General features: G+C 38.2%; 2 protein-coding genes across 2 annotated transcripts; one reads left to right on the forward strand and one right to left on the reverse strand.

The window, feature by feature from the left end:
- Positions 1–16,502: 16,502 nt before the first annotated feature.
- LOC106961687 (alcohol dehydrogenase class-3-like) lies at positions 16,503–20,789 on the reverse strand. The gene is made up of 9 exons (XM_015055576.1): positions 20,679–20,789; positions 19,634–19,735; positions 19,263–19,413; positions 19,065–19,152; positions 18,759–18,978; positions 17,603–17,866; positions 17,372–17,504; positions 17,126–17,264; positions 16,503–16,751 (listed from the first exon to the last, which is right to left on the reverse strand). The coding sequence occupies exons 1-9, from the start codon at positions 20,694–20,696 to the stop codon at positions 16,718–16,720; spliced, it is 1,149 nt and encodes a 382-aa protein (XP_014911062.1). The 5' UTR covers positions 20,697–20,789; the 3' UTR covers positions 16,503–16,717.
- Positions 20,790–20,841: 52 nt separating this feature from the next.
- On the forward strand, positions 20,842–24,521 carry gar1 (GAR1 homolog, ribonucleoprotein). Its single transcript, XM_015055578.1, has 7 exons — positions 20,842–20,935; positions 21,157–21,333; positions 23,285–23,439; positions 23,538–23,597; positions 23,670–23,799; positions 23,912–24,028; positions 24,113–24,521. Exons 2-7 carry the CDS (start codon positions 21,171–21,173, stop codon positions 24,121–24,123), a joined length of 636 nt encoding a protein of 211 aa, XP_014911064.1. The 5' UTR covers positions 20,842–20,935; positions 21,157–21,170; the 3' UTR covers positions 24,124–24,521.
- The last annotated feature ends 598 nt before the right edge of the window (positions 24,522–25,119 follow it).

Raw genomic sequence — 25,119 nt, forward strand, 5'->3', positions numbered from 1 at the left:
CCAATCCGGGAAGGGTTTATTGATCATGTGACATTTCTTATTTTTTTCTTTTTTTTTTTTTTTCTTCTGTATTTTAGTGACGCGTAACAGCCCTTGTATTTCAACGATGCACAAAGATAACCAGTTGGGTAAGTTACTTTAAAAAGGTAATTAGTTATAGTTACTAGTTACTTTTCAGAAAAGTAAACAAGTTAGTTAGGTAGTTATAATATTGCACCATTTACCAGGAAAGTAACTATTGTGTTACTTAAAAAAAGACATGCATAAAAGCATTCAGGTTCACTATGTAATGAAACTTCACAATATGTTTAAATGTTCAATGGACACAAGCAGAAAACTCTAATTTACACTACTGAAGCATTACTTTCTACATACATACACTGATCACCTCCACAACCTACACTGGTAAAAATCATGGAATGTTGGATTCAATCCGACTTTCTTTGGATCCAGTCCAACTAATTGTGTTGATTTATGAAACCAACACAATTGGTTGTTATATGAAACTTCAGCATAGCAGACCTAAAAATGACATACAAATCATATATAATACAAAGAGGACTGACTTGTGTGCAAGAGAATTAGGAGCTCTATTCTGACTCTTTCCCTTGTTACTCACTGCTGTTGGCTGACATCATGATGATGGCTGGCTGTTCTGTAACTGGAGGTAAGGTGTGGTAAACTGGTGCAACTGGACGAAGCATGAGTCTGTCCGACTGTTGGCAGGTGTGGCTGATGTTGCAGCGGTTTTGCAGGTTTAGACAGGACACATAATTGGTTCTAAAAGGTCCAACGTGGTCATTTCAGTCCGCCCTGGTTATCATAAACTGGCATCCATAAACATATGCAGTTCTCATATAAAGACCAAAGTAGCCTGATTGGAGAACAAATGTAAATAGAAACACAAAATAAAATAGAAATAGTCTTATTTAGTTCACTTTAGCCTTACTTAGCAACACTTTAACAACTTCCATCGAATGCAAAAGTTGGTTTGCTCTCAGTTCAAATAGTTAAATATATATCTCCATTACAAAGGTAAAAATCAAAACTTTTGTCTTTTTGCTTTATACTAGGCAAGTTTATTTGTATAAATTTGCCTTACATGAGAAAAACATATCACAATATCCAATTATGTTGAAAACTGCAAACCAGTAACAAACATTACATTTTGTCAAATACCATTATAATGAAGTGAACTATGTGTAATTTGAGTTTGACTGATTATGAAGCAATATCGCAGCATTAATTATTTACAATAGTATACTCCCAGACAGATAGACACAATATCACTGTAACATACTTAAAGGAAGCAGCTGTTTTTGTTTTTCTTATTTCTTCACGTTTTGATCCACATAAAACATGTTTTGGAAAATTAAAAATCAGCGTTGACAGGTGGATGAACTCTAAGACGATCCTTCCTTGTAAACCTGACAGGCCTCGATCGTTGGCCTTGATTATCTGAATCAGACTGTTTATTCTGGAAGTTTGGCCGACAGATCCGTGAAGTTGATTCTTGGAATAATGGAGGCCACTTTAGTCTTGAAACTTTTCTTCTTCCCCAACTCTAGAACCATATAGAAACATTTTATGCCGGTCTATTGAACTCAAGACACACAACATCCATCTGTTTATGCCCATCTTGTCTTTATGCACATTTGATTCTGTTCAAGTTGTGGACTTAATGTGAGGACTAGTCTCAGGAGCCAGATGTATTGTTCAAATGTGTTGAGAGTATCTGCTATGTTGTTCAGGTAATGAAGCATTGAGCTGTGTTTATGTTTGGATGATGTTAAAAACACTGAAATGAAGTGAAGTAGATGGTTGTAGCTTCTCTAGGAGCAGCCAAACGCTCTTCGTGGATCAACAGGAAGTTCCCTTAGACTCAAGTTTTAGAGGAGATTATCTGTTTAGATTTTGGAGACATTAGCAGCTTTGAATTCTTTATGGTGCATAATATAATACTTTTCTGTTCTTTGCGATGTTTACAATAAATTACCTAAATAATAGACGACTGATGATTAAATGGCTGTGAGGAAACATTTAAAGAGTCTGTGGAAAGAAATCTTTTGAAACATTTGTTTTTTTAAGAAGATTAATGAGAAACTCTATTGTCTGAATTCCTTGTTGTCTGTTTACTCAGCCGTTAACTCTACATGACGAGAACTTTGAAGAAGCTCATTTTATCTGGAGCTACTGGGATTATTTTAATTACACACAATGACAGACTCAGTCCTTTTAAAGTTAAACCTCGGTTATGCCTCGGTTTAACAACAGGTATGGTTGAAAAATCACTGGAAACCCCCTGAGTAGTGTGAACATGTTCGGGATCTGCTGTTTCCCTAAGTAATAAGGAAATGCTTGATGGAACGATGAAAACTAAGTCCAACAGATGCTGTATGCTGGAAACTGATTTAAACTTTAGTTCATCCAAGATGTTTTCCATCTTGTTGGCTTTTTAACATTTTTGCAGGAGTTTTCAAGCTCTTTGAAACTCTTCACAGGACATCATGAACTCTTAAGTTTGTGAATTTGGAATGGTAAGATGTGGAAAAGTTTGTGCAAAATTGAAAGCTAAATTATTTTATATCTTGGTGAAGAGATGAACTCACATACTGTAACTTGCTGACATACCATTCAAGAGTTCTTCATGAAAATCTGCGCACTGTGTGTATGAATACACCGGCTGTGAGGTCACACAGCTGGACTGACACCCGCTCCACCTGACGGAGGAGTCATCTGGCCAAAGAACGGCTCCTGGGTTGGACTTCAAAAATTTATGGCTGTCTTCTTGCTCTCCTGCCTGTGTCATAAAATTTTATGATGTCTTTTCCACGGTATTTCTTAAGCACATCTTTAGCAGACAATGGAGACATAACTCAGCGGTGGTCATGATACAGTTGTAAATTATCTCAGCTTGATGGAAAACTGCTTTCAAGAGCTGATTGTCAGTGTTGTGATCTTGAGCTAATTTAAATTCCCCTGCAGGTTGGCCTGGAAGAAAACTTTAAAAGTTGTGCAAATTTCTATATTGTGAATATTTAAGTGAGGGAGAGGTGGACTAATCTGAAAAGTTTGGCCATCCCAAAAGATTCTGGGTCTTTCATGCAATACAAAGGTTTGAAACTTTAATGAGCCTCTCTGGGATGTGGGCTGGTGGTTCACAGACATCATTAGGACAGGCCAAGTGATGTAAGGACTCTCATCCTGCATTTCACCAAGTCTCAATGAAGTAACCGGCTGTAAAGTCTTGTTTTAATACTTGCAAAAGTATGAAGATAAATTGATATGAGGTAGCTGCACAATAACAAAAATCGGCATCATATAAGTGATAAAATAGATTAAAAGTCACCAGGCTTGCAGCACTGTCAAGCAGACATAAATTTATTGTTAAAAAATGCTTAAGTTTATGTTTTTATCATTGAATTTGTAGCTTACATTTAGAATTTATTGTCTTTAAATGATACAGCAAGACCACATAAAATAATTATCCAAACACATAAATGCATAAAATAGTCTGTTTGAAAATGTTTCATGGTGGACAGTTTTGGCAGCAAAGCTTCTATGAGCAAGCACAGATTTTATTTTCAGTTTTTGAGTTTAAACTCCATCATTTTCATTCAGAGAAGTCGGAAAGGTCCAAACTTGTCCTCTGAGTGAAGCTGTTGGAGGACACTAAATCCTCATTCTGTTAGTTAAAGCTCAAAGAAATTTTGTGGAAGAGAGAAAATGTCTTGGCAAAAAACAGCACCAAGATTTCCTCAGGGGAAATTATTGTTTTTAATTTAATAAATTCTTTAACTCTTAGCAGAGAAAAAAATGGGATTTTAGAGATTCAAATCAAAACAAGCAGAATGTCCAAATGAACGTAAAAGAAAGTGAATAATCTTTGAAAGAAAATCAGTTTTACACAGAATAAAACAGGATCCAGATGCAGACAGGCTAGCATTCAGCCTCAGCTGTGCTTGCACACACACGCTCACACACACACACACACACACACACACACACACACACACACACACACACACACACACACACACATGCTCTATCAATGATAATGAATTTTGAAGGAGCCGACAATATCTCAATGCTAATCAAGATGAATGGCTTCAACTGTAGCAAACCAATCAGGCTCCATTTACTGCTGTTTTAATTTCTTATCTGGGTGGCAGCGAGCCATTAAAAGCATTTATGAACAGAAACATTTGGATGAAATGTAAAAGCCTGAAGGCAGTCACATGATGAATGTTGTATGGTTGGCAGACAGGAGAGAGATTAATGATGCTGAGCTCAGAGGCGGCCAGGTTTAAACACCTTGACTGCAGATGGAAACTCTGCTACTCCTGAATTTTATTGAAATATCCATTCAGGAGCAAAAAGTTTTGTTTTCTATCAGTCATTCCAGATTATTGTTACTTTATGTGGTGTGATGTCATACAACATTTTTGCATAAATGCATTTGTTGAAATAAAATTAAACTATTACTATCTACTAAAAAGATTATACATCTCTATCTTTCTTTAATTAAAAATCATATCAGAGAAATCTGAATATAGATTATTTGGTATCCAGTGTGAGAAAAAAATTGAACAATTTAAGATCGATTTACTGCAACTAAATTATGCCAAATATTGTTCTACATTGCAGTGGCAGTTGAAACAGAAATGCAGATGTCCTTCCAGGTCATTCAGTCCGTTTCTCTCTAGGACGTCTGACCATTTGTGCAAAATTGCTCCACCTAAAGAAAGAATAGCTGTACTGCAGCTATAAGGAAAGAAAGAGATATAAAGGAGCAGGTCGAAGTTTCTCTTTCTATGTTGTTGGTTTTCAAACTCATTTTGACTCTGGAGGAGCTACAGAGATCTTCAGCTCAAATTACTGAAGCACTTTACAGATCTGGCCTTTATGGAAGTGGCAAACAGCAGACATTACATTTCAGAAAATGGGCCAGACTATCTGCATGGTGGTGGCAGTGTCATCCTATGGAATTGCTTTTCTTCCACATTAACAGAGAAGCTGATCAGAGCTGATGAGAAGATGAATGGATTTAAATCAGGACAATAGTGGAGGAAAACCTGCTGGAAGCTGCAGAGGTGCTGAGCCTGGGCTGGAGGTTCACCTCCCAGCAGGAAACCAGCCTGAACATCCGATATAAAATGTGAAAAAGTTCAATGCAAGGTACTTTAAGAATAATTTTCTAGCCCAGACTTGCAGGTCAGTTAGTGGATAGAGTGCTGGTTCTTCACCACAAGAATTAAATGAATTTGTTTTTTTAACCGAATGGTGAGGCGTGTGTGTGGGAAAAAGGGCAACATAGTTTTCAAAACCATCAGCATCATATTTTCCCATAGTTATATTTGCAGTTTTCTTTAAACAGAAAGTAGTATTTTTTAGCTCAAATGTAAAAGGTAATACTCTTTATTTCAACTTTTCCTTTCTAATCTTAAATTTTTGTCTTTATTTCTTTCTTTATAACTACTAAAACTGCTATAATCTTTTTATAACATGAAAATACTTTCCCATCTCAGATCTTTCGTAAACATTTTGACTGAGCTAAAGGCCTTACGGTTAGCATGCGGTGGTGACTGTGGGTGTTCCACCGGTCTGCAGAGTGCACCAACTTGTCAGGGCAGGACGGAGCTCTGGGGTGGGGAAATCTTCCTCCTGCACCCTGGGGACAAGGGATTACCCTGGGCAATTTAGCTGTTTCCAAACAGGTGAGAGGCAGGTTAGACAAGACCGACTTCGTTGGGGTGTCCGGAGCTTAGCGGATATTAGGCTAAAAGCGACTTGGTGGGTGTTCCCGCTGCTCCTTCCTTGTCTTCCCTTGGTTGTTTGTTTGTCAGTCATTAGAGATGAAGCATCATGTGTGGGTAGCTGCTGCTAATCCAAGTGCTAGTGATTATGTGGGCGGTCAATAGAAGCTAATTGTGTGGACTGCAAAGTTATTACCACAAACATAATTAGTCAGCTTTAAATTATGAGGCAATCTCTTGTTGTGCAGCAGTGCTTCCTTTGTTGTCTCCAAGAAAGACATTTCTGTGGGTGAAATGTAATAATCCTGTGAAATGCAAATACAGTTTAACAATCTGAGCGATCAGAGCCCATAAATGGAATCGTTACTGGACCCATTTGTCTGGCATAAACCCTCTCAAGACTGGGGACTTTGTGGGCCTTAATAAAGCCCTAATAACCGGGACGTATTGTTTATTTTCTGTTACACTGGCCCTTGGGCCACACAAATATAAACCCTCCAGCACAGTGGCTTTGCCTCAAAGCCTCGCATATCCGCTAAATACCATCAGAGATCTGAGACTTTTCCTCAACCGTTTCTCTCATTACTGCTGGTGGTGACCCAACTTAAAGTCTTCGTTTGCTAATGATGTATTATATGTGCTTTCACTATAGAACATTACCTCCTCAGGGCTTTGCTCTCCAGAGCATTTGCTGCTTTGCATTTTAAGATTTGCAGCTTGTTTTGCTGAAGGTTTAAACAGTTTACGAGCTGCAGTTTCATCTGTGAGAAACACAACAGGATTTCTAAAAATACCAAAATGGACTCAGAGTTCTGCCTTAAAAAAGGAATGTTGGTGGATAGTAGATGATTATATTTACTTAGTTATAATTTCGTGAATAAGTTTAAGAAGAACATGTAATTTTTGGGGTGATTTTATGACACTGTACTTAATACTTTTAATTTCTAAGTATCACTACTTTTAATGAGTACGTTTTCCGGATACTCTACTACTTGTAGATGTGAGTAACTTAACTGAAAGAAAAGCAAACTAAAAACACACAAGACACAGAAATAAGCCCACAGTTTGTGTTAAAGTGAGACCTCCTGTTTGTACACAATGTTTGCTGTTTGATGTTATTTTTCAACTGCTGACCCTGTTGTGCTGTTTGTAGATCAAAAAGATACGGAAAGTAAAATGAAAGTACTTATATATATATATATATATATATATATATATATATATATATATATAACCTACTGTAAGCATCAATTTTTACAAGTTTTATGTTTAAAAAAATGGGAAATTTGTTTCTTTTGTCTTATTTTGTAAATATTTTATTTATTCATATTTTTTCATTAGTGTTTAAAATACCAGATTTTGCCCATAACTTGTTTGCCTGATATTAAGTCAGATTAAGTCAGTCAGTTAGTATTTGAGTCAACTTTTTCCCAAATACGTTTTTATTCTTACTTGAGTAATTTCTTGGATAGCTACATTTTACTTTTTCTTTAGTGAAAATATATTAAAGTAGTGCTTCTCCTAGAGTACAACTTTTGGCTACTCTACCCAACTCTGAGGTTGCATAAAATACTTTATTAAATATTAAAACTTGGAAATCTGATGTCATCTGTTACATGCTTACTCTTACTCTTTATAAAGTTCTGTTTATATGCAGTGGCAAATAAACACACATATAAAAATTATTAGAGTGTGCATAATGTCTGTGGATCTTGTTCTTGTGAAAAATTACAGCTCCACCTAGTGGAGGTTGTGGTTTTAGCACCTACATGAGCTTGACTCGTACTCAAATAATAAAAACTAATATTCAGACAGCAGAAATAAAAAGGTGGAAAATGATCCAGCAAGAGTTCACCTGAAATAATGGCTTCTACATTTTTTAGCAGAAGGTGTGTGGACGTCTCAGTGAGGTTCATAACATCCCATCGCAGTCACACCTGGCAGTCAGAGCTTCAAACCAAGGCCAGGTTTCGCTGTTTGCTCAGAGAACATCACATTCAACCAAATGTGTTTGCTCATACTCTCAAGACATGTGGGCTGAGGAAAGAAATATCAAACAGGACAACGGTTAATGGGATGCACAAGTGTTCACACAGCCAGGTGAGAATGCACACACACACACACACACACACACACACACACACACACACACACACACACACTCTTACACACACAGCAGATGATTATGCATGCATTCAGATTTGCTGCATTTCTCAAACACATGACAGTGACACAGTCCCTGACACTCCACACCTCGCTGCCCTAAAACATAATTAGTCCTCTCTCCTGCTTGTTGAATAATCAGTGACTGTATTGTGGGTTTTGCATGAATAATTTCTAATGTGACAAAGACGGAGAGGAGAAGGAGAGGTGTCCTGTTGTGTTTTGGGACACGGGAAGGCTAGATTACCCGTGTGCCAGGGGAATCTAATGCAATTACGAGTGTTTGCTTACACCATGTGTCCTCTTCCGTCTGCGCAGCAGCGTCAGGACTGCGCCCGCCGCCATCCTCCCATTCAGCCCTCTTGTTTGTTTTCAGTATTTACACCACCACCACAGGCAACCCACCCATCCCCACACCCCCCTTCTCATTTACCCCTGCTTTCAATATCACTAATTAAAGTAAACCAATAAGACTGGGGGAGGGCAGAAAATAAGACGTGTTTGAAGACCAGATTGAACTCTACCGGCAGCTCAGAAGTCAAAAGAGACATTGTGAGAGGGCTGTTGTGTGTGTGCGTGTGTGTGTGTGTGTGTGTGTGTGTGTTACTGGGAAAATATACATTATTTATAATGCAAAAAAGAGGGGCCACATGGGGAGAGAGAAAGTTTATTTAAAAGACTAGAGATGGCCTGCTTATTAGCTTTAGCTCTCAGTCCCACTCATTAGAATAGTCGATAGATAGATAGATAGATAGATGTTTTCCCCTGACTCTGGGAATCTGATGGCATTTATTTTTTGTGTATCTAGAACTGAGGATAATTTTAAGATAATCTGCCCATGCTCCTGTTTGCTCTATGGGATTCAGGAAATAAAGGCAAACATGAGGCGCTTAGAGGCTGCAGCTAAGTTGAGGGGCGATGGGGAGAGTTTTAGGTGAACGCAGGCTGGTGGGGGGGAATTGTTGGTTCTCTCAGCATGATGCTGTGAGAACAAAGTCCAAGTCCAACTGTCATTGGTTAGGATTACATATTTGACGTGCAATCCGTTGCTAAAGTTTAAGTATGTGTGTTTTGCTAGCAGTAAAGTTGACCTTACTATAAAAACCCTCTGTAAAACTAACTTCCCAAAGGCATTCCTGACGTTCACTGTCAGTTACTGGTCTTATGGAGCAAGTATTTAGACAAAATGTGCATAAAATAATACACTTATAATGATTTATCTAAACCTAAAAAGGTAATCATTTTAAAAGTGTAAAGAAGTAACAAGTGGCAAATCTCAGTGGAATTTTAATGAAAAATCTGGAATGAAGCTGGTTGATTTTTTTGCTTGTAACATTCAAAAGTAATCACTTGAAATAAAAAAGGTTTGGTTACCAAATCAAGCAAAGATGGTAGTTAATCAGAATGTAATGGTATTCATAAATAAAATATCCGGTACAGTGGCAGCAATCAGCCGATCCAGGAGCACAATTTATTTCCCTTGGTGCTGATTGGCTGTACTCCCCAGAGCATAAATAAAGAAGACAGTAGATATTAGCTTCTTGTAGTTGTGAAAACATGGTTTCTTGTTTATGCCATTAAAATTGTGTTTTCAGACGAGGTCCGAAGTATTCACAGATTTCATGTAATGGCAGCCGACTGATCCCTAACCGCTGTGGTGCTGTTCAGAACCGGTCCATCGTACGGGTCGGTTACAGTGTTGTTTCATCCCTGAACACGTAGAATATTAATGGGAGGAACTAAATGCTGTAGTGAGGGGTTCCATAAGACAACTTTAAAAGGTAACACCAAAGCAAAGTAGAGATTACTCAACGCTTTCTCTAAGCTCAGCTTTAGGAAGCATTAAGATTTCTACAGTGGAGAAAGAAAGGTGAACTAAACCAGAACTTTAGGTAAATATCTTTCAGCAGTAATAATGCACATTGCTGCTCTGAAACAACATCAGGCTGAATGGAAAAGTAAATGGAAAAATCAGCTTCTGTCCAAATCCAGCTACCTGCAGAGTTCAACCAGTCCAAAACACCAGACCAGAGGGGGTTTCCCAGCATGGTGCATTCAAGTACATCTGGTTCACTGGGCTGTCTAAGTATGACAACAACTCTGAAGTGACTTAATCACTTTTATTCCCAGATGTCTGCAGAGGCTCCAACGTCTCTCTGTCGGCTTTCTAGCTGTACAAACAGAGATTTAAAGGGGTGCAGCAAAAGCAAACCAGGTGGATTAGCAGCTTACCAACAACTAATGATGTCATCCAAAACATGGTACTGTAAAACATCGTCTCTGCTGACCAGAAACTGAGCTGTTAGCATGTCCTGACAGAGAGCGTCATACAGTCTTTGGTCAGAGGTCTTCAGACTGTCTGCAAGACTGACTGCTACTGGAGATCCTTCCTGTTCACAGCATCCACTCTTTGAAGATGCTTGGATAATATGAGTCATGACAAACATTTAATTTTCCTCTGGGATAAATCAAGTATTTTTGATTTGAGTTGAACTGAATTGAAGAAAGTTGCGAGTTTGATTCCAGCTGCCTCTTCTGTTAGGTGTTTAATCTGTTTCATCCAAAAGGAAGAAAAACGTCTTTCTGTTAAATATCTGCTGTATTTGACCTCATGTGGAAGAATTTCAAACTTCATTGTATAAATCATTGAAAATGTTTGTTGAACAATGAATGTGTCATCAAAAACCTAAAAAGAAAATTGTGTTCATGCCCATGTATGAACCTTTCAGTGGAATTGTTATTAATCAATGTCATTATTAAAAACTGCAAGAAAAATGACAATCTGCTCAGAAATGATCTGAAGTTTGAGTGTGACGATGGCAAGCTATTCAACCTTCAAAAAGAGATTAATTTTTAGCTTTTAGTCCTGGAACTACTGCAACATCAATTCAGTTTTACAAACTTGAGTCTCTGCACATTTATTATTAAAACTGCAATGCTTTGGAATGAGTAATGGAGCGACGCACCTATAATGGATCATTTCAGGTTTTCTTTACTGTTCACCACAATTACTACCCAAAGAAAAGTGTTCAGTCAGCTGTGTTCAGTTCGGAGTGTGTTTTTTGGGATCGACCCAATCCCTTTGTGGCCAGGCAGCGAGCCAAGGAACATTGATTTGGAAGTCTCATCTTTGGAAAACAGTGAGTTATTGTGAGCAGAGGGAGAAAAACAGAATGATTTATTTTATGGCGGTTGTCTAACAAGGTAACTGCGACTCGCCACACACTCATTTTGATGTTCCTTGCCTTACCACAACCTTGAAAGCCTTTTGAAGCAACACTTAAATGATCCGGGACGCATCGGGAAGAGAGAAATGTAAGAGAAAACTAAAGAGAGATGTGCAGTAGGCCATAAAGAGCCGTTCAGCTGAAACTGATTCCAAACAATCACTTTAAGTCATGTATACACTTCATTTATTAAAACAAGATGAAAGGAATCATTATTATTTTCAGACAAAGATCTGAAAAGTGTCAGCTGGGTTTGTATGAAAACTAAAACCAATTTGACTGAATTGGAACTGTTTTTAAAAGAAATGGGTCAAAATTTCAGTGTCTATAGGAACAAAAATGGTGGAGACAAAATCACTTTATGGTCTGTAGTTTGTTAAGCTAACCTGACAAAATGCACAAAAAGTTAAAGAGGCTTTAATATTTTCGTATTTGTAAAAAAAAAAAATCATTAAAGAAAGAAAACAGCTGTACATATTCCCAGGAATGCTCTCAGACCTTTGCGGGTAAACTGTGCAGACGTCGAGGGAAACTAAAGAATTTTCCTCATGCTTGTGCCGTTTTCAGGGATTTGGGAAAAGCCACCGAGGGTATGAGAAAAGTCTCTCCCTCTACCTCCACCACAAAACAACTGGAGATGTTTTGTTGACTCAAAGTTAACACACAAAGGTAAAAGAAATGTAAAAACTTGCAAAAGGGATTTGGATGTGACATTTATATCCACGCCTGTCACTGAAAAGCCCCATGCAGGTCCCACAGGTGGTAATTATTTAAGACAAACTAGGTTCGTTTACTGCAAGTGAGTGTGGGCATAACATGATGATCTGATTGTGCATTCCTGAGTGCAGAAACTCAGACGGGATGTTTGCTTTGAAAAGGTTTTAGTTATACTTTTCTATACAGAGAACATTTTTGTACCAAATCATTCAAGGACAACTCAAAAGACCTAAAATAAGTCACATGGCTTCTTCCCATGCCTGCTGCTGATGAGCTGTTTGACCAGTGTGGGAGAGACAAAACAAGGGAGTGTCATGATAGCACCTTCCAGCTAATCTCTCAATTACTACCTTACTGCTACTGTCAGACAAAAGACAACAAAAGCTTAGAGCTGTCACGCATGAATCCCTCCATGTGAGCGCGTGTTTGTCTGTCTCTGCTGTAATAGCTATGTGTGGTCTACGTAATCCTGCTCTTTGTTGTCTATTTCTGTTGCAATTCATCTAGAAAGCGCAGTCATGACTGACAGCTTGCAAAACATGAAACGTGATCTGACACGGCTCATTGAGAAAAGCATGATATAGTATTTATATGGGATGAAGGTTATGAATTAGCAAAAAAGAGGAAGACTTTGGAGGAATCTAAAGAAGAATATTCATATCCAGTTGAAGGAGAAACTGTGATGAATGTTTATCAAGTCAGTGGGCTGTTTTCTAATCTTTCTTCTTTATGAAAGCCCTGCAGTGCGCTAAAGCTTCAGCTACAACAGCTGTTCTTCCCAAACGCTGAGTTAGTTCACTGTTGTGCCATTTTCAAATCAAGTTAAGTATATTCCTCTGACAAGTAAGCTAAATCTGTGTCAATGAAAGACCAGGGATGTCACAGCCATTGCCTGGCATTAGGCGTATAATGGCCTGGATTTACTGCTAAAACAGGGGCTTCACATGGGCAGCTTCTGGTGACTAAAGTGGGCTGAGCACCATGGCTGTGGAGCTACAAGCTGCATCAATGCAATGAAATCTAAATGTAATAATTTATTTAACAAAGTAATGATCACTGAATGTATTACTTTACAGTGTTGCCAACAGATCAATAAAGACCAAAAGATCATTTAACCCACACAAAATGATCAATTACTGTATTTACAGACATTATTGACATGAAAAGTTGCATCCACCCAGATAAATGCAGCATAAATTATTAAACTGATGATGTCGAATTATGACTTTTAACCTTACTGGTAATAACCATGTAGATGTTCTTCTATATGAATGCAACCAGAACATTTTTCAGTTCTTTTAAATCCTGGAAAATATTTAGAATTATAATTTAATTCACATTTTCAATCTCTTTTTAATTTAACATCCAGAATCATTCAGTGCAAATTTAAATGTTAACTCTTGATCAATAGAAATGCACACTCACAGTTTTAAAACTCATATTCTGTGTGACCAGTTAAGCCCGAGGCAGCCGCTTAATTTGCTTTGCTTTGGGCTGGCCCTAAAAAAGCTTTTACAGACGTTTGACCTGCAGCTGAAACCTTTTGCTTTCTAGTTTTGAAGAATTAATTATATTTTTTCAAGACATTCTACCACAGTGGAAGATTATAAAACTATAGTGCAACCAAACATGACCTCTATGATAACATTTAACGAGGAAAAAAAAACATTTTCATTACAACTACAGCTCTGTTTAATCGGTTGTGAGTAAATCGACTCGTCTTGTAAACTGATAGATGATACAGTTCAGACTAATTTTCTTGTTGCAATGTTGATCTGCAGGAGAGAAGACTGAAAACATTCATGTCACATACTCATAAAAAATCTTAAAAATAGTTCTTGGTTGAAACCATTACAGAGAAAAATCCAATGTTAATATTACTCTCCAGCAAATACACCTGTCCCTCTCCATGCTTGTTTGGTGGTTGTGTTACTGAGGAAGAGCCAGAATGTTGAAGCTGAGCTAACATCCCATAAAGCTTCTCAAATATAAATTTGTTGTTCATTTAAAACTCACGATACTTCCTTCTTGGGTTTCTGCTGCAGAGAAACCACTTTTAAATGAAATTTCATGTAGAACTAAATTGAATCAGGATGACACTAATTCCAGATTAAAAAGCAGGTTTGCAGCTACTGTACATTGAGAAAATATCCACACAGTTAAGCCCAAATGATTCACACCGCTGGGAGGTTTAAGTTTGAAGTAATCTCTTAATTTGACCTGCATCTTTCTTCTGACTGGAAGTAGCAGCCAAATCCGAGTCCTGACTTGAATCTGATAGAGAATCTGAGCAGGGAGCTAAAGATTAGGGTGATGGAATGGAGGCCTTTCAACCCCAAGGACATAAAGCTTAAAATGCCAGTGGAAACATACAAAAAGCGGAAAAGCAAAGGGTTTGGTTACTGTATTGCCTACACAGATTTTCCATTCAATATTGAGCCAAAAATAATGTTCAAGTCAATAAAATGCAATTTCCAAATTGTTTCTCCTTTTATATCATTTTATTCCCCACTAGAAACAAACTTTTTGGTAGAATAAAAATAAGTCTAAACCTCTAGGATGTTTTTGTTTTACAATGTGCCACGATTCAACCGCAAATTTAATGAATTTAATTAAAATTTTATGTGATAAGTCAACACAGGGTAAGGGAGAAGAAAATGATGGATATTTATTCTGGTAACACTTTATTTGAAGGGGGTTGAATAAGACTGACATGACACTTTCATAAACGTGACATAACACCTGTCATGAACATGAATAAGCCTTCATGAATATTTATGACTTCATACATGACTTCATAGATCGTCATTCGGTACCTGAAGCCTGTTGAAATAAATCAAGTTTTAAGTTTTAACCCCCCCCCAACTTCACAGTGGACACACCATTCCCATAGCGGAACATAGTGATGGCAGCATTATGCTGTGGGGATGAATCCTGGAAGAAAACCAGTTACAGGCTTCAGAAGACCTGAGACTGAAGTGGAGATTCAGCTTCCAGAAGGACAAACACTGTGAATATATAGTGAGATATATTATGGGATGGTTTAGAGCAAAGCAAATTCCTGGGTGAAAATGGCCTAGTCAAAGTCCAGACCTAAATTTAACTGGGGAGCTGTGGCAAGACTTGTCTCAGATAATCTCCATCTGATGGAGCTTGAGCTGTTTTGGAAAGAAGAAAGTGAAATGTTTCAGTCTGTAGATGATTACAGCTGATAGAAACAAAAACAACCAGCTGCAGCTGAATGCATGCATGAGCGCATGCTGCATGCAGCTGAGCCTCAAGTGAAAGTTGATCCTAAAAAGTCTCCACTCCAGATGATGAATCCATATGTTTGCATTTTTTATTTGTAAAAATGTTTTTTTTTTCCAATCACTTCACAATTTTGCAATACTTTGTGTTGCTCCATTCCACAAAATCCCAATAAAATAGTGTTGATAGATTACTTGTATAAATATCAAAGTTTGTGGTTGTAATCAGAAAAAAATATTTCAGAATGATGAGCAGTTTTGAATATTATTTCTGTGGCATTTTTCTCAATAGTAGAAAATTTCAGCTAAATTAATGCTCTTTTTAAGATTTCAGATTTCACACACAGACTGATTAATAAAACAACTTTATTGAAATCTAGATGTTGTGAAATACAACGCAACACCTCTGACCTTTTTCAACCAAACACACTTTTATTTAAGTGTGTATTTACTCAATCTAACACTGTTATTGATAAATATTCTCATTTCTTAATAAAAAGAAAGTGTAGAAATATGCAAACATGAATTCTAAATGTCAAGCTTTCCCTGTTTCTGTTTCATTGGAAATATGTGGAAAAAGTTGCAGAGACACGTCTGAGTCAGAAGAACTGTTGTGACAATTCAGATACATGGATTAATAGAAACAAACAGGACTCATGGATTTTCCTTTTAGATATTTTTTCCCATAAAAGAGTCAGTGGTTCAGTCACAGGGATGGGAAAAAGCAGCAGAAATCCGTGAGCATGTCCAACACGATGGTTCCCCGTCGCTCCAACACCTGTCTGGACTCGTCTCGCTTTTCCTTCTGCTGATTCGGTATCTCCATGCTTCTGCTCTCCAGTTCCTAAAAGTTTTCCTTAGCTTTGCATTTTAAGGTAAAACCAGGTCATCTAAACTGCAGTCTGTGATTAATGGCACCAGCAGAGAAACCAAAGATGAAGAGAACAAATTTATTTTCCATTTTATAAAAAGAAGGTTTGGAAAATCATTTTAGCTGCCAAGTGCATTCATTTGATCCGAACAGACCTTCAATAAAACAAATTCTTTCGACAGCCATTTTGGTTCTTCCCTGTAAAGCATTCCCCAAACAACCTTTTGTCTTCTGTCCTGACAGCCCACAACTGTTTTCCTAACCGCTCAATATATATAATATTACCAAGGACGAAATCTGGTCAGCCTGACCACATGAAGCCGCCGTTCCTCACAGCTGAGGACGGATTCGGCCTTTCGGTTCCCACAGCTTTTATCCCAGCTTCCTGTCCAAGTTGGTGCAAAGCAACTTCAGAGTCACTGTAGATGCCAACTGTTACAGATGTATAGAGAGTATACCCTGACACTGCTGCAGATGCTGCAGAATTAGGAATTTGTTTCTTTAAATGAGACATTAGAGCTTGGTGTTTGCATCAAGACTTTAATAAACTGTAGGAAAAACATAAAATAAAAGAAACTTCATAAATGGAAACGTGATAGGATGATTATAGGAACAAATGTTCAAGTTTTTTCTACGATACAACACTGCCACCTAGTGGGATTTAACTTGATGGGTAACTTGATGCTAAAACAAGGGAATTCTTCATGATGGACTCAGTTCTGCTGCATCCTTCTTTCAGAAGTCTTCCAGACTGATGACTGTTCGGATACTAAACAAATAAAAACAGGAAGAACGATGAGGATAACTCAAGGTTTCCTTCTATAGAAGAAAATACATGACTACAGTTATTAAAAATAAACTACATTATTGTGCATTAAAAGAGAAAAAAGACTTTAATGAGCTTTAAACTCATTAAACTGAGCATGTTTCAGAAAAGAAACATGCCCAGTTTACTTAGACTGTCATATTTGGTTATAGTTGGGGGTAAGTAACTTATAAGAAAAAGTTTTTTTTTTTACTTTTACTGAACAGGAAGTAAAGACGTTGTGAGATTTGCTCAGTGATTTAAGTCTAGCTCTGCTCTGCAGCTACCTAAACAGAGGAAACAACCACAAACGGAGTGAAAACTGAGCAGCTTCTCACCTTTGACCATTTCTCAGCAGATCGAAGGCGTCGTTGATCTGAGCCAGGGGGAGATTATGGCTGATAAATTCATCCAGCTTCAGCTTCTTCTGCATGTAATCCTCCACCAGCTGAGGAATGTCCCTCGCACTTTTCCAACCTTCACAACAAAACAACATCAAGTTTAATTAGGTCAGGTTCCAAAAGTATTCACACCTAGAAGTAAAACTACAAACCTAAAATAAGGCTGGAATGTGTTGAACTGACCTCCAAAGTAAGTCCCCTTCAGGGTGCGCCCCATCAGGATCTTTATAACCTGGACGTTCATCCACTCCGTCTCCGTCCACCCAGAAATGACGCATGTCCCGCAGCCGTCTCTTGTGGACTCCAGTGCAGCACTCTAGAAACAGCAAAACAAGTCCAGTCTTTCATAAACTACATGGAAAACTTCAACCTTAAATCTTAGTTTTCTCATTTAGGAAAAGAAATGACATCCACCATGGTAACTGGACTGCCAACACACTCTAGAGCGTAGTCCACCCCCCCGTTGGTCTTCTCCACCAGAATCTCCTGGATGGGCTTGTTTCCATAATCTCTGGGGTTGATGCACTCTGTCGCTCCAAACTCCATGGCTTTCTGGAACTTGTCAGGGTTGATGTCGACCGCGATGATCCTTCTGGCCTTGGCCACCTGGCAGCCCATAACGGCAGCCAGACCCACGGCTCCGAGTCCGAACACGGCACAGCAGGAACCGTTCTCAACCTGGATGGAAACGCAAAGATGGATGGAAAAAGTAAATTAACTTCTTTAAAGAAACAAGATATTGGACAATAATTTGGATCAAAATACTCAACAGAAATGACCATATGTAACTTTACAGAAGCCATTAAAAATCATCTGGATCGAGGTAGTTATTCGACAATCACATTTCTCAACTAGCATCAAAACTGGTTCAAAACGTCTCGTGTTTCTAGACAGAAATGTGTTCAAATAAACTACATTTTTGCATTGATAACATTTGGAATGTGATGTAGGTGTACCACAAGAGTCGATGCTGTGGCCTCTGCTTTTCTGCTCACTGTATGCAGATGATGCAGTCATTTATGTAACTACTGCTTATCAGGCTGCAGAATTATTAACACAGCAGTTGGCTGCTTAATGTCAAATTGCACAAAAACCGTTTCAATGCGTTTTTGTGCAGAGTTTTAAACGAAGATGAATCAAGAGGAAATTGATTCATCTATGCTGAAATATATGGGGTTATCTGAGACTCACATCTCAAGTTTGATGTTCATGTCAAGAAAACGTCTCAGACTATCAAGACTAAAATAATCTTTTTCTGTTTGATAAGACACGTAGATCTACCAAAGCAGCTCAAAAACACATGTATGATATTATCACACAGGTCACAATGCTTTATTGCTTGGGGCTGGGCTTCAAAATCAGTCATGATTAATGTTATACATGCAAATGTAACAGTGACAAACAAATCAAGCAAGATGTGAAGGAAGGAAGGAAGGAAGGAAGGAAGGAAGGAAGGAAGGTTGGTTGGTTGGTTGGTTGGTTGGTTGGTTGGTTGGTTGGTTGGTTGGTTGGTTGGTTGGTTGGTGACCAATCAGCTTTAACCTAAACCAGGTAGTTTCAGTCCTCTCACCTTCCCGGTTTTAACAGCCGCACCGTAACCGGTGGAGACGCCGCAGCCCAGCAGGCAGACTTTTTCCAGTGGAGCCTTGGGGTTTATCTTCGCCAGAGACGTGTCGGGAACCACCGTGTACTGACAGAAGGAGCTGATACCCAGGAACTGGTAGACCTGCTGCCCTCTGCAAGATATTCTGCTCGTCCCGTCAGCCAAAACACCCGCTTGTGTGTTTTCCCTGTAAGTGACATGAAGATCAGAGCGTAATTAAAGTCTGTGGGGGAAACACCATGCATGCGACTCTGTGTGTGACTCAGAAATCACCAGTTCTTCTTGCAGAGGTTTGTTTTTTCACATTTACACTGGTCACACTCTTCACAAAACGGAAGAAAAAGAGGAATGACTTTATCCCCTGACAACAAAATGAAAGCACAAGCATTAAAAGAGGATACAATGGGCAAAAAAGATGAAGTAAAACCAAAATCTGACTCTGATATTTATGTGTTTCACTGTGAAAATTACCCGGTGCAAACTTGGTTACGTCTGGGCCAACACTCTCCACTACACCTGCCGCTTCATGGCCCAGAACCAGAGGGAAAGGTCGGAGGTTCATTCCTCTTCCGGCCTCATACAGGTATTCCCAGTCTGTGTGGCACACACCTGAGGCAACAACCTGCAGAAACAAACATTGAAACAACTGATCAGTTTCAGAAAGAGGAAGCTGATGTTTTTCCCAGCAGGATTATCAAGCTGAGATAGTAACAAGTTTTATCTTTCAGATATATTTTGCATAACTTTGAGATAATATTTTAATGACATGCATCATAGTTAGCATGAAAACCTCTAAAACTGCATCAGAAACTAATTGAAATGTGTGTGTGCAGTGTGTGTACCTTGATCCGGACTTCATGAGCCTTAGGAGGGGCAACATCCACTTCTTCAATAGAAAGAGGCTTCCTGGGCTCCCAAGCAACAGCTGCCATGCATCTGATTGCCTGGAAAAAATGAAACATGCTAAGTGAATTTCCTTGCCACACCCTGAAGCTATAACGATTGGATGGGGAACAACTGGCAGTTGACGAAGTTCATGTCAGACTTACACCAACCCTCAGTACAGAGATGTTTCACAGTTTTTAAACCTATAGTTCAAAATCTGAAAAGATTAGATTACCCAGAGATTTTTAGGCCCAGCCCAACTACAAAAGAAGAAGTCAAACATAGACTGCATTATTGTTAAATGCAGCCTATCTTTTACAGTAGAAACCCTATTAATTACACAAAGCTCTTTTGGACCAACACAGAACAGGTGCAATAAAAATATATTTTAAGAAGATCAAACATGGCCTGAATAAGTTTAATAAGTTGAATTTTCTGTAAAAACTCAATTAACAATTAGAACACATAACTGTTATTTAATTTAATTTAAAAATACTTTCCTAAAGGAAAATTAAATGTCGTAACTCAGATCTGAAGACTGTTGCTGTACAGAATCTCATACAGATTTGTATGATTGCTGCAGGACATCCTTCCTTCCCCTGCATTATTATAAACCATATGCCTGTTTTACATTTAGTATCCACTTTATTGAATAATTAATAGTGAATAATTAATAGTAAAGCGAATGAAGCGTCTTAAAGTTTCGCCTCATCTGGACCAATATTTTTTTTACATCATATGGGTGAAAAGCTTTAGTGTTTCATGAAGCTTCATCTCACTATCAATAATGCTAATTATGAAAATGAAATAATCGAATATTTTCAGATTATTTTTGAAAGTTCCTAGACTCTACTTTATTTATATCGCCATGGTGGACGCGACGATCATGTGAAATAAATAGGAAGTCGCGAATCGGGTGTGAACTTCAGCATCAGTGTCGGTAATTAATCCATTTATTGTTAATTGTTGAAAGAAAAGAAAGACAAAATTGTGCTTTCTTACCTGTCCTGTTGTTGCCATTATTAAGTGAAAGTAAGCCTGGAAGTGAACAAATATTAGAAAAGAAACTGTTAGAAAACAAGCACTTAACCAGCAGCTGCAGCTGTCACAAGAGAGAACAAAATGTGTTTGTTCCTTTAAAGATGACGCCCAGGAAGTTTACGACACTTTCCGATACACTTTATGTTTACGGCAGCTTCTGTTCACACGTGTTGTCGCATGGAGATTGGAGTCAGTAGAGCGCTCAGCTAGTAATTCAAGTATGTATTCTAATGAATATGTTTTAGATGTTTCAATTGTATATCTTAAGTGATGGTACAACATGTTTTGTAGTTTAATAATGTTGCTTAGTGAGTGTGCTCGAGGAAGCTAACTAGTTAGCAGGAGCTAATACCGTTAGCTCATTGAGATGCATGTGTTGATGCTACTGAGTTCAACTTCCATTGTGTTTTACTTTCCTTCTCATTTCTTTCTATTTCAGACATCCGAAGGAAAATGTCGTTCAGAGGCGGAGGTGGACGTGGTGGGGGTTTTAACAGAGGAGGTGGAGGTTTTAACCGAGGTGGGGGCTTCAGAGGCGGTGGAGGATTCGGCCGAGGTGGTGGAAGAGGCGGCTTCAACAGACAGCAGGACTTCGGTCCTCCGGAGCGAGTTGTGGGTAAGATCAGTTCAACCAGCGGAGGTAGCAGAGCTCTGAAGAGACGAGAGATCTTTCAGTTGATTCTAGTATCAGGAGATTAGGTGGCACATTAGGACGGTTTTAAAACCTGAAGTTATGGGCTAATTCTGGTTGGTTTTATATTGAATTCAAAAATATTTTATTTATGCCAAGGAAAATTAACTCATATCATCCACGTATTTCCAGTTACTTGTTGTGGATGGCGAGATTGTGAGCAGGAAGATTTTCTGGAATCAGTCAGACAACGAACCTCTCCTGGTTTTGCAACAACCTGTTGCTGTATTAAAGTCTGATGATTGTGATGACATGCTAACAGCTGAATATTCGGGCAGCAGAGCCCTTAACCCACAGTAACATGTACTGGAGGACCCATCAGTTGTTACGCGCTACTAATCCACCTCATTTGCTTTTGCTGTTCCATTCATCCATAAAGCCTCCTTTTTAACCCCACTGGGATTCGGGGTCAGAATTCAGCTATTATTTGAGGTTTTAATTGTTAATCATCTGTAGATTTGAAATTTTGAAAGGTGATGTTTTCTACGTAAACCTGAATGGCCTAAAGTGGAGCTGAAGTCAGATTTCCAGTTTTTGTGCATAAGTTGGCCAATAAAGGTAATTCTGATTCAAAATAAATTATAATGTAGTTTATTCCAAAGCTTTTGCAAAGGAATATTCTGTAAAATATCTCTGAGATTTAATCCGTTTCATGACCATCTCCATAACTAATTTACTTTAGTTATGGAGATGTTTAAGTATTCATATTTAAGTATTCATTTTTTCCTCCAAGAAAATATAAAATGATTTTGAAATGGAACTGAAAAGAGATAAAATGGCAACCTGCAGGTAGAGGCTAACAAACAGGTGACTGGCCTTAAGTTGGTGCTGAAATGGAAGTGGGTGGAGGATGCAGGTGTAGGTGTTGTCATGTTAACTTGAACCTGGTGGAAACGTGTTGTATGTGTGTGCTGACTGCACGGTGTCTCTACAGATCTTTAAATACCTGGAGTGGTCATACCAAAGTTTGTTCACTACATCACAATAGTACAATGCTGTGAAGTTATTGTAACATACTGTCACAATAACTTCACCAGGTCTGATCTGAGCAACAAGTTCCAGAGAAGATTGAGTTGCATAAAAAATAGTTTCTCTTGCAGCATAATGACCTTGGCTGTTTTTGACATTAGGAAACTTCTAATGTAAAACCTGCAGAACTCTAAACGTTTCAGGAGTTTTTTTTTTTGTTTTTTGTTTTATTTCAGCTGTTGTTTTGTTCACTGCTGCATAGATTTTGTCATTAGCCTTTATTATTTACCCTAAGCTGTTGATGCACAGAAACTTTATTTCTGCAAAATAATTAAAGTGCACACCACACTTTTCAGATTTTATTTGTTAAATATTGCAAACCATGAATTCTTCTTTTCATTTCTCAATTATCCACCATTATCTTTTGGTCTGTCATGTAAAATTGCCTTCAATAAATCTTTCCAATTTAATTTGTCTCCATATAGTTATTTAATGTTTTTGGTGACTCAGTCTTTTCTTACATCTGTACAATTAAATAACATCCTCTTGGACTCATACAAACCCATTCAAAAGTCTATTGTAATGCTGTCAACATCTGCATGAAGGTTAGCAGACAGTGTTATCGGCCTGATAACACTCCAGCACTTGCTCCCTATTTATTGCAATCAGAAGAGAGTTTGTTTTGAAAAATTGGAAGGAAGATTCGGAGAACGTTTGGGGGAAAAGAAGGTTGATCAGCGAACAAAACGACAGACACCATAGAGAACACTTTTTGTTGCTGTAACAATAGAAAATGTGAATAATTTCCCAGAACATAAATGCTGCTGCAAGTAGCTGAATGTGTGGTGCAGATGTCTGTAGTTTTTAGATATTAATAATTTAATGTAATAATGACTTGTCTCTGCAGCTTTGGGGGAATTCATGCACCCCTGTGAAGATGACATTGTGTGTAAGTGTATGACGGAAGAAAACAAAGTTCCCTACTTCAACGCTCCGGTCTACTTGGAAAACAAAGAGCAGATCGGGAAAGTGGACGAGATATTTGGCCAACTCCGAGACTTTGTATCCTTTCTGTTGTCCTGATTTTAGGCTCTGAAACTTCTGAGGATTTTCATGTGTTGCATCCAGAATTGGTTTCTTTCTTTAACAGATTCCTGCAGTATTTTTCAGTAAAGCTCTCTGAAAACATGAAAGCATCTTCGTTCAAGAAAATGCAGAAGGTAAAAACTCATTTCCAGACTGTGATTGATTCTTTTCCAGACTGAACTGATTCTAAATCCCTTCGGGTTTAGTTTTATATCGATCCAATGAAGCTGCTGCCGCTGCAGAGGTTCCTGCCAAGACCTCCAGGAGAAAAGGGGCCTCCGAGGGGGGGCGGAAGAGGAGGAGGCAGAGGTGGAGGAAGAGGCGGTGGGCGTGGAGGTTGGTCTAGTCTGTCACGTTCAATTATCTGTAGAATGCTGGTGCTGCTACTTGGGTTTGTACATAATCAGGTCCACTATGTATGATTAGTTCCTGTTTTCGTTTCCATCAGGTGGTTTTAGAGGCGGGAGGGGAGGAGGCAGCCGAGGAGGATTTGGAGGAGGCCGAGGAGGTGGAGGAGGCTTCAGGGGGAGAGGAGGAGGAGGAGGAGGAGGACGGGGATTCAGAGGTCAGAACTTCTCTCTGTTCAGGATATTTGTCATCCTGTGTCAGAATGTTGCTGGGTGTCCTCATGGTTTGTTCTGATGTTCAGGTGGAAGATGAGCGCACTCTGCTGGCCTGGAGTCAACATCACATCGAACCTCCAACTAAAAGCTTTCAGTCTGCTGGATTCTGGCCTCACAGACTCATTAGGACTTTAACTGATGAGTTTTCTTCATCTTTTGTCTGGATGACTGATGGATTTATGTGTATTTTTTACCATTATTTAAAAGGTTCATGTGTTTGTGTCTGACACAGAGGGGACCGTTTACTTTTGTTCTAATATTCTGTCTTGATGGGGAAAAATGTAATTCTAGGAAATGCTTCCATAAAACTTTCATGTGGTGATTTTTCTAACGTAGAGAAATCTAAGTTTATTCAGCATTGGCTGGAAACATTTTAATAGAAATATTTCATAAACTGAATTTTTGTTAAAGGCCTTGATTAAAAGGTTTTCTGTCTGTGGGTGTGCATCTGTTTTTTATTTATATATATATATATATATATATATATATATATATATATATGCATATGTATATATATTTATATAGAAGGATTTAAACTATAAGTGCAGGAATTTTTCCTTACCAGTAATATTCAGTAATAAGATATAAATAGAAGAGAGTGCAAAACAGTTCACAGATAATATACAATTTAGGTGCATGATTTGAATATTAGTATAATTATCTGCATAATGTGTGACAATTGATTATGCACATGAACTGGTAATTAAAACACCTGCCATGGACAGAATGATTTGGGAGGAAATGGTTTGTTTAAAGGTCCTGCTGGAAGTAGAAAGGGTGAGATGACAAGTAGATAGAAAATGAGAATATAAAGAGGTGAATAGACTTGGAGCATAACATTTATTTTAAAACTGTTTTATGTAACAGGATATTCACTTCCTGGAACCTCTTCAGTGAGCATCAAGTACAGTTGGATTATTTTTAATGGGAAATGTTGAAACTAACGGGCAACAGAAGTAAATTCAAAACGAACAATATAAAGCAAAAAGGAGCTATATATATATATATATATATATATATATGTAGAGAGAGA

The sequence above is a fragment of the Poecilia latipinna genome, unplaced genomic scaffold (assembly GCF_001443285.1).
Source record: "Poecilia latipinna isolate Pla-1442-1.1 unplaced genomic scaffold, P_latipinna-1.0 Scaffold1323, whole genome shotgun sequence".
Taxonomy (NCBI): domain Eukaryota; kingdom Metazoa; phylum Chordata; class Actinopteri; order Cyprinodontiformes; family Poeciliidae; genus Poecilia; species Poecilia latipinna.